This window comes from Camelus ferus, chromosome 32 (assembly GCF_009834535.1).
Source record: "Camelus ferus isolate YT-003-E chromosome 32, BCGSAC_Cfer_1.0, whole genome shotgun sequence".
NCBI lineage: Eukaryota > Metazoa > Chordata > Mammalia > Artiodactyla > Camelidae > Camelus > Camelus ferus.
Window position 1 is genome coordinate 15,308,726 of NC_045727.1, and position 12,388 is coordinate 15,321,113.

Below are 12,388 nucleotides of genomic sequence, written 5' to 3' on the forward strand. Positions count from 1 at the left end.
TGGGCGCCACAAGTAAGCAGACAGCGGTGGAGAGCAGAGGGTTCGCTCCAGGACTGAAGCGCAGTCGACACTTAGCGACTTTCCGAGAGCTTTGCCTGGCGACCCCATTGTCTGAGCGCCCCGCACCGCTTACCGCCCACCTCCCCGCCCCCTGCCCACCCCGCAGGTCTCGCTTCAGTTGGGGGTGGGGAGTTGGGAACTGCGATGAGTGGGAAGAGGGGTGAACAAAGCCAAGCTCCCGCCATTCTCCGCCTGCGCCCTCTCCCGATGTGCCGGGAGGCTAGGGTACGCCCGCAGCGCACTGGCTCCGGACCCCGAGGCTAACCGGTGCAAGGGACCCCCGAGCTGGCGAAGTGCGGGTTCGTAGCGGGGGCCTCAGCAGTCAGCACCCAGGACCACCTTAAGAGCGAGCCCCGCCCCGGGCCCGGAGCTCGGGCTGCGCTGATTGGTGCAAATGTAATGGCTGAAATTGATTGCTGAAATGCAAAACTTGTTGCTGCTTCTCCGGGCTCAGGGCGAGAGGCAGATACAGAGAGGGGAGCCGAGACCCTCGGAACGCCCCACGCAGAGCCCCCCCCCCCGCCAGCCAGGAGAGGGGTGCGCGGACCCCCCAGAGCTGCCTCCGCCCCCTCCCATTACGGGCTCCGAGAGCTCAGCCTGAACGCCTTAGCCTGCTCACCCAGCGTGGCCCCCCAACCCGCGTACACCCCCCTCCCCGGGTCCGAGGGCGACTTGCGAAGCACCTCGGCGCGGAGGCAGGGAACCCGAGCCTTGGATCGACCCAACCCCTCGTCTCGCTGCCCACCCGCGCCTGGAACGGGGCGCGGAGATCCCTGCGAAGTCAAAGACCGAACAGCGGAGAAAAGAAGCGGCAGGCGGCGGACGTGGCCACGAAGCGGCGCGCCGGGGTGCAGCGCACCCGCCGCGGAACAGTGGAGCCGCGCCTTCCCCCAACCCTCGCGTCAACCCCGGGCGCCCGCCGCCTCCTCAGCCCTGCTGAGCTCTCGGCTAGGGGGCCGGCACCGGTGATGCCGAGCGGAGCCTCCAGTCGTCCGACTCACTGAAGAAGCAGTAGCCGCTTGCTCAGGGCCGACGGAGACTGCGAGCGGATCGTGCTTGGCTGTGGCTCGGGCTGCGGAGCGCGGGGACTCCGGGGGGAGGGGGGAGGGACCGATCTGTCCGTGCCCCGGCGCCAGCCACGGCTTTGAAGGGTCTCCCAACCCGGCCCCTTAGCAGCTCCGCCACTGACTCCGGGAGGCTTCGGGCAGCGTCCAGGGGCTCCCCACCCGACCCGATCGGACTTAAGAAGGTGATCGCTCTCCTCTCCCTCCCTCCTTCCCGCTTCCTTCCCCCCACATAACTTTTTGTCTTCACTTGTCCTCAGCTCCATCCCTGCCCGCAAACCCACCCGCGGCTTTGCCAACCACCCGGAGCATGGGCCCCCCAACACGAATCTTGGAGGCCCCGCGGCGCCGCAAGATATGAGAGGCTCGTGTCGGGCAGAGCGAGAGCTTCGGGAGAGGAGCTGATAGCCCCTAGCCTTCACAAGCCAGGCGAGGTGGCGTTGCGCGCTGCGCTCCCGCGGTGCTGAACCTCCCGGAGCGCCCAACCCAAGGCCGGAACGAGTAGCTGGCCGGAGGCGCGCCGCGGAGAGCAGGCTGTCATGCCCTATTGATCCCCCCGCCCCCCGCCAAGTATGTTTGGGCTGGACCAATTCGAGCCCCAGATCAACAGCAGGAACGCTGGCCAGGGCGAGAGGAACTTTAACGAGGCCGGACTAAGCATGAACGCCCACTTTAAGGCCCCGGCTTTCCACGCGGGGGGACCCCCTGGCCCCGTGGACCCTGCCATGAGCGGGCTGGGCGAACCCCCGATCTTGGGCGTGAACATGGAGCCTTACGGCTTTCACGCGCGCGGCCACTCGGAGTTGCACGCGGGGGGGCTGCAGGCGCAGCCGGTGCATGGATTCTTTGGAGGCCAACAGCCTCACCACGGCCACCCGGGAGGTCACCACCCCCACCAGCATCACCCCCACTTCGGGGGCAACTTTGGCGGGCCGGATCCTGGGGCCTCGTGCCTGCATGGAGGTCGTCTGCTCGGCTACGGCGGATCGGCCAGCGGCCTGGGCAGCCAGCCGCCCTTCGCCGAGGGTTATGATCACATGGCGGAGAGCCAGGGGCCGGAGAGCTTCGGCCCGCAGCGACCTGGGAACCTCCCGGACTTCCACAGTTCGAGCGCCTCCGGCCACGCCGTGCCTGCCCCATGCTTGCCGCTGGACCAGAGCCCTAACCGAGCCGCCTCCTTCCATGGCCTGCCTGCCTCCGGCGGGTCTGATTCCCACAGTCTGGAGCCCCGGAGGGTGGCGAACCAAGGAGCCGTCGACTCGCTGGAATACAATTACCCGGCCGAGGCGCCCTCGGGACATTTCGACATGTTTTCCCCCTCCGATTCCGAGGGGCAGCTGCCTCATTATGCAGCGGGTCGTCAAGTTCCCGGGGGCACTTTCCCGGGTGCCTCGGCCATGCCCAGAGCTGCTGGCATGGTGGGCTTATCCAAAATGCACGCCCAGCAGCAGCAGCAGCAGCAGCAGCAACAGCAACAGCAGCAGCAGCAGCAGCAGCAGCAGCAGCAGCAGCAGCAGCAGCAGCAGCAGCAGCAGCAGCAGCACAGCGTGTTCTTCGAGAGGTTCGGAGGGACCCGCAAGATGCCAGTGGGTCTGGAGCCTGGAGTAGGTTCCAGGCACCCGTTAATGCAGCCTCCCCAGCAGGCCCCGCCGCCCCCTCAGCAGCAGCCCCCGCAGCAGCCACAGCAGCCGCCGCCGCCGCCGCCGCCGCCGCCGCCTGGGCTTCTGGTCCGACAAAATTCGTGCCCGCCTGCGCTCCCGCGGCCCCAGCAGGGCGAGGCGGGCACGCCCAGCGGCGGCCTGCAGGACGGGGGCCCCATGCTGCCAAGTCAACACGCGCAGTTCGAGTACCCTATCCACCGGCTGGAGAACCGGAGCATGCACCCTTATTCCGAGCCTGTATTCAACATGCAGCACCCTCCACCGCAGCAGGCGCCCAACCAGCGGCTGCAGCATTTCGACGCACCCCCCTACATGAATGTGGCCAAGAGGCCGCGCTTTGACTTCCCGGGCAGCGCGGGAGTGGACCGCTGCGCTTCGTGGAACGGCAGCATGCACAACGGCTCTCTGGACAACCACCTTTCGCCCTCCGCCTACTCGGGCCTACCCGGCGAGTTCACGCCACCTGTGCCCGACAGCTTCCCCTCGGGGCCACCCTTGCAGCATCCGGCCCCGGACCACCAGTCCCTGCAGCAGCAGCAGCAACAGCAACAGCAGCAACGCCAAAATGCTGCCCTCATGATCAAGCAGATGGCGTCGCGGAATCAGCAGCAGCGGCTGCGCCAGCCCAACCTGGCCCAGATAGGCCACACCGGAGACGTGGGCCAGGGCGGCCTGGTACACAGCGGCCCAGTGGGTGGCTTGGCCCAGCCGAACTTTGAGCGCGAAAGCGGCGGCGCGGGCGCCGGGCGCCTGGGCACGTTCGAGCAGCAGGCTCCGCACTTGACGCAGGAGAGTGCGTGGTTCCCAGGTCCGCACCCACCGCCGGGTGACCTGCTGCCCCGCAGGATGGGAGGCTCAGGCCTGCCCGCTGACTGCGGCCCGCACGACCCCGGACTGGCGCCGCCCCCTCCGCCTGGTGGCTCGGGGGTGCTGTTCCGGGGCTCTCTGCAGGAGCCGCTAAGGATGCCCGGAGAGGGCCATGTGCCTGCGCTGCCCTCCCCTGGCCTGCAGTTCGGGGGCAGCCTGGCCAGCCTGGGCCAACTGCAGTCGCCCGGGGCTGGGGTGGGGCTGCCCAGCGCACCCTCCGAGCGCCGGCCCCCGCCGCCTGATTTCACAGCGCCCGCACTCGGAGGCCAGCCTGGCTTCCCGTTCGGCGCAGCGAACCGGCAGGCCACGCCGCACAGCGGCCCAGGCGTGAACTCGCCCCCGAGCACGGGCGGGGGCGGCGGCAGCACAGGCGGCGGCGGCGGCAGCGGGGGCGCATACCCGCCGCAGCCTGATTTTCAGCCTAGCCAGCGCACCTCGGCCAGTAAGCTGGGCGCACTCTCACTGGGCTCCTTCAACAAGCCTAGCTCCAAGGACAACCTGTTCGGCCAGAGTTGCCTGGCTGCACTTTCCACCGCCTGCCAGAACATGATCGCCAGCCTCGGGGCTCCCAACCTCAACGTGACCTTCAACAAGAAGAACCCGCCCGAGGGCAAGAGGAAACTGAGCCAGAACGAGAACGACGGTGCGGCGGTGGCCAGCAACCCAGGATCGGATTACTTCCCGGGAGGGACTGCTCCTGGGGCCCCAGGGCCCGGAGGCCCGTCGGGGACCAGTAGCAGCGGTTCCAAACCCTCCGGGCCGCCTAATCCGCCCGCCCAGGGGGACGGCACCAGCCTCTCCCCCAACTACACCCTGGAATCAACGTCGGGGAACGATGGCAAGCCGGTCCCCGGGGGAGGCGGCCGGGGCCGGGGTCGCAGAAAAAGGGACAGTGGTCACGTGAGCCCCGGGACCTTCTTCGACAAGTACACGGCGGCGCCGGACAGCGGGGGCGCGCCTGGGGTGAGCCCAGGGCAACAGCAGGCTCCAGGAGCAGCCGTCGTCGGGGGAAGCTCCACGGGCGAGGCACGCGGGGCGCCTACGCCTCACGAGAAAGCGCTCACCTCGCCGTCGTGGGGGAAGGGGGCCGAGTTGCTCCTGGGGGACCAGCCGGACCTTATGGGGTCCCTGGACGGTGGGGCCAAGTCGGACGGTAGTTCCCCGCACGTGGGCGAATTCGCCTCGGACGAGGTGAGCACCAGCTACGCCAACGAGGACGAGGTGTCATCCAGCTCCGATAATCCCCCAGCCCTGGCCAAAGCGAGTAGGAGCCCCCTGGTGACAGGCTCGCCCAAACTCCCTCCCCGTGGGGTGGGCGCGGGGGAACATGGACCGAAGGCACCCCCACCCCCGCTTGGCCTGGGCATCTTGTCTACCTCTACCTCGACCCCTGACAGCTACGGCGGCGGGGGCACACCGGGCCTGGAGCAGGTCCGGACCCCGACGAGCAGCAGCGGTGCACCGCCACCCGACGAGATCCACCCACTGGAGATTCTCCAGGCACAGATCCAGCTGCAGAGGCAGCAGTTCAGCATCTCTGAGGACCAGCCCCTAGGGCTCAAGGGTGGCAAGAAGGGTGAGTGTGCCGTCGGGGCCTCCGGCGGCGTGCAGAATGGCGACAGTGAGCTGGGCAGCTGCTGCTCCGAGGCGGTCAAGAGCGCCATGAGCACCATCGATCTGGACTCGCTGATGGCAGAGCACAGCGCCACCTGGTACATGCCGGCTGACAAGGCTTTGGTGGACGGCCCAGAGGACGACAAGACGCTGGCGCCCTGGGAGAAGGCCAAACCCCAGAACCCCAACAGCAAAGAAGGTATATGCGCTCCTTCCGTGTTCCCTTCTCACCTGGTGGATCCCCGCCCCACCCCTATTGCAGGCCTTAGCTGTTGCTTTGGAGGTGCTATGAAAGGGGAGTCCCTTGGGTTCAGGAGGGCATGGGGCCTTCTTAATGCCCAGCTCAGAGCTGGGTACCCTTCCTTTGCTTACACCAAGGGCTCTGTGGGCGGACCCCTTCCCACCCCCCTTGATGCTGCAGGGTGGATTCTAGCTCCACAGGGTGGTTAACAATTTAGATGGTAGCCCTTTGGGGATTACCTTAGAGCCCCAACCACCACCTCAAGTTTTAGCTGAGTTGCTGGGTACCCAGAGGACTAGGCCCCTTCCCTTTCACACTGAGACCCCTTCTCATCCTCAACATTCAGGCTGATTCTACTTTTTAGGAAGTTTTGAGCCCCCCTTTCTGGCAGGACACCTGGGAAGTTGTGTTGATGCCTCCCTACCTTGTCCTAGTCAGCCAACCTGCGGCTTGAGTTCCCTTCGGTTTGCCAGCATCTTTGGGAAAAAAAGTTACCAGCTCTGGTGTCGGCAGCATCATTCAGAGACAACGCCTAATTTGACATTTATTCCTAATGAATAGCTGTTTTGTCTCTTCGTAACTATTAGAGTTTCACTGAAAAACTGGAGACCTGTCGGGGTTGTAGGAGGCAGGCAGCCTTTTCAAAGTGCACCTCCTTGACATTTGGTGAGGGGGCCAGGGCTGGGGTGGGGTCTACTTGGCAGAGACCAGACCAATCAGCCAGGGCATCATTTGTGTACGGGAATATGGATATATATTCTTAAGACACAAAGGACCCGCGTTTGTCAATATCTCGCCTGGCTTTGGTGACAGATGTCCGGTCCCAGCTCTCCTTTGCATTCTAAGCACTCCCTCACCACCAGGCCTGGAGGCCTTTAAGGTGGGTGGGGTAGGGGTTAGTAAATAGACCGCCATTGCTGTTAAAGTAATAATAGTTTCTTTAACCTAAAGATGACCGGGCTGCTGTAAATAATCCATTTTATTTTTCAAGGGGGACTTTTTAGGTAACATCTTTTTCCATTCCTACCTTTTTCTTTTAAGCTCTTATTGAACCCCCTTGGTTTCACCAGGGCTGAATATTAACCATGTCTCTAAAAAAATATATCCTCTGATCCTTGCCTTCTCTTAGGGTTCTATTCTTCTGCCTTCGTTTTCCTAGTCAACATCCAACATCCTGCCATCTCTTGACCCTGGGTTTAAGGTGAGGGTAGGTTTTAGGAGTGGGTGGTGGCAGGAGGAGGAGGGAGGGGGAGGGGAAGTGTGGCAGGAGTTGGATGGCTCAGAACTCGGGGCTTTCACCGCCTGTCCGGGGTAGCTTTCCCGCTTGGGTTTTCTAATTCATGAATGCGGCCTCGCTGTTTTTCTTTGTTCGCCTACTGCCCAGCCCGGGACGCCACTGTCTCATTTGAAGCTGGGTGTTTAGCATGCACAGCAGACTGTGGCCAGCATCAGCATTCTCCAGGCTTCTCCCAGGCAAGGCCATAAATTGGTTAGTTTGGGACCCTCCACAGCTTCTCCCTCTTTCCCCTCCCTCTTTTTTAAAATGGAGTTGGACCCGGCATCCTGCTTGCTTGGCCCCTCTTCTCTTTTATTTTCTTGTACACAACATCTCCGTCCTGCCGATCGATAGCTGGTTAGCACAAATCCCAGCCCCTGTCACTTTTACCTGGAGGGGCCTGGCTGCCCGTCCCCCTCCCCTCCTCGTGGCACCCCCCTCCCCCAGTAATTAAGACCATATTGGTCAAAATGGGGTGAGAAAAGTTAAAAAGAAAAAACCTGATTTAGAAAATTAGTAAAGAAAAACCAGTAGCACTTTACCTGCAAGTCTTTTGAAGGGCCTTAGGTGTAGAGACATTGGGTGGTTTTAGTGAGTTTTTTTTTAAGGTGTTACACTGCTTCCTTCCCAGTTCAACTAGTCTTCCTTTACAGAACAAAACAAAACAAAAAAACAAAACAAAATGCAGGCTGCAAATGAAGAAATGCCATTAAAGAAATGTTTTGTTTTGTTTGTTTCACTATTACAGTTAGATGAAGGAAAATATTTTTTTTGGAAACAGATGCTAGTCACTTTAGGGCTGATGTCCCCTGTACGTTTGCTAAATACGCAGCTCTCCCCTGCACGCAGGAGACAGGGATTTCCTTCAGGGACCAGCTGCCTTAGGAGTGTCGGCAGGGACACCCACTTGACCTCCTTTGTTTTCCACTCTGTGATGTGGGAAGGACAGTTTCCTAGATAAAGCCCTGAACTGAGGTCACTCACAGCTTCTGCAGCCTTGGGGCTGCTAGTGAAGGCTTTATAAGGTATCTGCATCTGATTCCTGCTCCCTTACTGGTAGTAAATAAGGATGATTAAACTTTTCATTATGATAACACCCTGCAGTTCCATCTGCACATGTTGTATAAATAGGTACACAGAGCCTTTTAAGGGCCCCCGAATCCCCTGGCTGGAAATCAGAGTGAAGTGTACCACTTCGAAGTAGAGTTGAGAAAAAAAGAATTTAAAGGAAAACATCCTGCTTTCCCTTAAACACATGCCCGTGTAGTCCCATCAGCCGTGAAGCAGCTCTGAACACACCTTTTCTAGGTTCCAGCCCCAGCAAGTACTTTCTTTCACCGCCTGCCCCCCTCCTCCTGCCTTTTCAGGCAAAGCCCATTTTTGTAATGATATTTTATTTTGTCACGCCGTAAAACACGCCAGTACTAATGTGATTAAATATTAACACCGTTTCTGAAATTCTTCACTCCGATGACAAAATACTAGTCGGTCTTTAACAAAATGATGGTTCTCCGATTGGAGAGAACGAATAAGTCTTCGGAACTGTACAAGCCGTGTAGCTACTGGGACGTGCCCAGATTGTCTTATGGGGTTTAGATGTCCTTTGGAGGGGAGGGAACTCGACTGGCAAGTTACACTTCTCACAAAGTCCAGGCCAGAATCACACGTGATGATTTTTTTTTTTAACCAGGGAAGTGAGCCTCTCCAAATTAAGCTTCCCCTGACTTTTTAATCAACCCACCAAACAACTTTTATACCATGAAACTCTACGTCTCATCATGAGATTCTGTTTGCACAAAGTTGAGGTGGGGGAAGGGTGAGATTGTACAAAGGGGGGGGGGGGAACGAAAAACCAGCCTGAATTTGGGCCTATTCAGACATCTGTTAAATCAGTGAGTATTACATGAATTTGAAATCAGTTTGCAAAATTATCCACCTATCTTTGTAATAGGTGTGTGGCTATGGAGGAATTTCAAAACAGAGAGAGAAGGAGAAATAGTGATAGATTGTAGATAAAAGATATTAAGCCTTAAAAAGTATGCCCCCGTCCACCCCTTGCAATTTTCAAAACTTGAAACTGTATTCCATAATAAGTTTATCTCTGCCGGACTTCCATTCTGTTGGTTGTCCTTGGTCTTGAAATTTGGAGCTGTCTCGAAACTCTCTTTCACACACGTTGAAATTGGAGAGGTTCTCTGTATATGCTCTGCATGCAATCCTGCCCTTTTTGGAAGTATGATATTTTTACAGTGATGCGGGAGAAATTTTTGGAATTTCATGCTTCTCTCAGTGTTCCAGTCAGAACACAGTCAGCAGTGCTAAGAAATACTGGACAGGCAGGATTTGAACATTGAATTTCCTTAGACGTAGGGCAGGCTTTGGGGAGGAGGAGGGGCTCCTAGTGCAGTTTTCCCCCCGACTCCCGACACCGTGGAGAGACTTCTTAAGGCTCACTCAGACTTGTTTTGGGGAAGACAAGGAGCCTTGCACTCCAGCTTCCCCAAGAAATCACCCAGCATGCCTTCTTGTGACTTTTGCAGCCTCCGGAAGATGTAACCCAAAACTTCGCAGGTGTTAATCAGGGGTAATGTAAACAGATAGGAGCCCCCTTTGTGCAGCTGACATTCCCGGCCTGCCTGCTCCCTGGCTGGTCCAGGACATACTACTACTGTTCTTTGGTGCTTGTTTAATATTTCATGGTTGTAATAAACCTGTCTTCCTTGCCCGCCTCCCGACATAAAACCCCAACACATCTGCAATTATACATTTCTACTAAATATTAATAAAGGACATGGATGTTTTAAGGGGCTGAAGCTTATCGGTGTTGAACTTGCCATGGTTTCTGCCACTGGATTTTTCTGGCTGTTTTGATTTTTAAATAGTGTCTGTCTTCACATATGTAGTATATTCTTACATGTTCATATATATATACATATATATATATATATATATATATATACACACACACACACACACATACACACACATACAATATTTGTAGATTGAAGTGCTTTCCTCAGGGTAGCTTCCTTTAACATAAATTCATTTAGATTTCTTGTGAGGCCCTTTCAGACCGGAAGTAAGAGACTGTTGAAAAGTACTTCTGTTTTATTGAGATTTCTAGGAAAGGAGTGAGGGTTGGTTAATCTAATTTCTCTTTCTAGCAATGAAATTCTATGATTCCTGATATGATTTTGTTTGCCTGACAGAGGTATTTAAATTTCCACCAAGAATCTTAATAGGTCCTGAAAATACGGCTGCCCTCGCCAAGAAGTTACTTGATACTCTCTGCTGATATAAAATATACATCTTTAATAAACAGTCCGGGAGGACCAGGTGAAATTAGAGGAGGGAAAGGCTTCCCACTCTTGAGGGGCAAACTTGAGTGTTTCCTTGGGACTTCGCAGGATCTCACTCAATGCTGGAAGATTTAGCAAAATCACCTTTCTCTCCACTTCAGTGACAATAACCCCCGGTTGTGTTCTTTGCCCATGGAGAGGTCTGCTTTGCCGAAAGCATTTAGGAGATAAATACTCCTAGTGAGGAATACTGTATTTACCTCGGTTTGGTTAATTTTAGAGATTAAAAGGCTATAGCTTTATGCAATAGGATCAAATGTCTGGGGAGTGTGTGAGGGCAGGCAGGCCTCCCATGCACATTGCAACAGAAAAACACCAAGCCCTCTCATGTGGGAGGGGACCTGAGTCTATGGGGGAGGGTCTCCTGAAGCCACTGGGTGTGCACCTTATATCCTTCCCGCATTGCCCTTTGCTTGTTCCACCCAAGTCTTCAGTCTGGAGGGGCTGGAATAACCCAGCTTCATCGTTTTGACTCAAGTCAAGATTTTGACTTGCCCTGCAATGTGTTTGTTTTAGGACGATGTCTATTTTTAGGCCCCCCTTGGGTGGACAGATTCGGGTGTAGGTTTTGATGGCTAGTGGCGGAGATGTTGGTACGGACACAAATATGCAATGGAGAAGAGAGATGTTTGGGGGAAAATTTTCAAGTTTCCTGGCCTTCTGGTACACCTTGGAGCTCAGTGAAGTGGCCTGGAGGCCGGCTGGAAGAGTGTGGCTGAGGCGAGGGTGTCTAGGCCGGGTCTGTCTGCAACCCACGGGAGGAGAGCAGGGCCCAGGCAGTTCAGTGTGGGAAGGAGCCCCCATCCTCCTCCCCCGACCCCAGCACAGGCACATATACATATGCATGGCCAGTGTATTTCCATCAAATCATCCAGCTACTCCTTTAGTTTACCCTTAATCTGCTTTCTGAAAGCGAGTTGGGGGTGGGGGGGGGTGGGCAGCAGGGAGAAACTAAACCTTCAGTCTCTTTGGCCTTAGCTGACAGGTTCTGATTCTGTAAAGGACTGAATGAGCGCAAGTCCTAAAAATAGAGGAGGATTTTGAAGATCCTAATTACGAAATCTCGGTCTCCCGGGCCTCCTGGGCCGTGGGTGACTTTGATCTGGAGTATTCCGGGAGCAGACGCACGTCACCCCTTGCTGGGTTTTGCGCGTGGAGGTGTCTCTCTGGCTGAGTTCAGCCACCACCACTCTCCGGCCAGGAGAGGAATCTTTGAATCTACGCCCACCCCTACTCCCCCACACCCCCTCCCAGTTGTGGGAAGCGGACGCTGCTTCTCATTTATGGAAATTCCTCTCCTTTATTGTAATCTTTTGGTACCAACGACTTGGCGGAGACGATGCTGGGCTTTCGAATTAGTCACAGCTTTGCCTTCAGGGACCCTCTGTGTCCTGATGCACAGCAGCTCGACCGACAGTCTCCCCATCTCAGTGTCTCTGGGGCCCCGAGAAGCTGTGAACGAGACGGGAAGGAAGAGATGGTTCTGGGACCCGGGCGGCACATCACATTTTGCTGGATGGGTTGCCCAGCGTGGAGGTGGCCCTGATCATTTTCTGACATCGTCCAATGGCAGGACAACACACGTCCACATGCAGCCTCACGGGGCCATCGGCTACTTTAGGGTGTGGCTTAGAAGATACCCCTGGGTGTGCACTTCAGGGGCCCAGACCTCTTTCAACTTATGCTGTGACCGGGATGGAAAAGCACAGTTAAGTTTAATAGACTTAAGCGAGGAGGGATGTTTGAGAGCCATCACTCTCACCGGGTGTCATTATTATAGGATGCCGAGGCCTGCTTTGTTTGCTGGCTTGCATTTTAATCAGCAGCCTCTGAGGTTTGGGAAGCAAGTGGAGGGTCTGCTCCCAACTCAGTGTTTGCCCAGAAAGGACATGGGGTGGGGGGTAGCGGGGAAACTGCCACAGGTTTTCTTGCTTCGTGGAATCTAGGGGGCTCTTTCTGGGTCCTGATAGCTTCAAGTTTTGGCCCCACAAGGCCACATCAGACTGGCATCCCTGGTACCTACTACTTGGGGTCTGTCATAGCCCACCATCCCAAATTCTCATTCTCTTTCTTGGCTGAGAAAGCTGGTAGGTTTTCATCATCTCTGCTTCCTTGCAAAGCGGGATCAGAGGGAGAACTTTATAGCAGTTGCATGTGGATCCTTTCACGATTTATACATCATTGTAAGGACCCAAATGCCCTTTAAACATAAAGGCAATTGAATTTAACAGTTTGGAATTCTTAGC

General features: G+C 56.5%; 1 protein-coding gene across 1 annotated transcript; it reads left to right on the forward strand.

The window, feature by feature from the left end:
* The first annotated feature begins 477 nt into the window (after positions 1-477).
* MN1 (MN1 proto-oncogene, transcriptional regulator) lies at positions 478-5,880 on the forward strand. Its single transcript, XM_032471409.1, has one exon. The coding sequence runs from the start codon at positions 1,697-1,699 to the stop codon at positions 5,714-5,716; it is 4,020 nt and encodes a 1,339-aa protein (XP_032327300.1). The 5' UTR covers positions 478-1,696; the 3' UTR covers positions 5,717-5,880.
* Positions 5,881-12,388: the final 6,508 nt, after the last annotated feature.

What these genes read in the sequence shown, in the direction of transcription:
- MN1 (XM_032471409.1), top strand. Translation starts at nt 1,697, where the DNA reads ATGTTTGGGCTGGACCAATTCGAGCCCCAGATCAACAGCAGGAACGCT.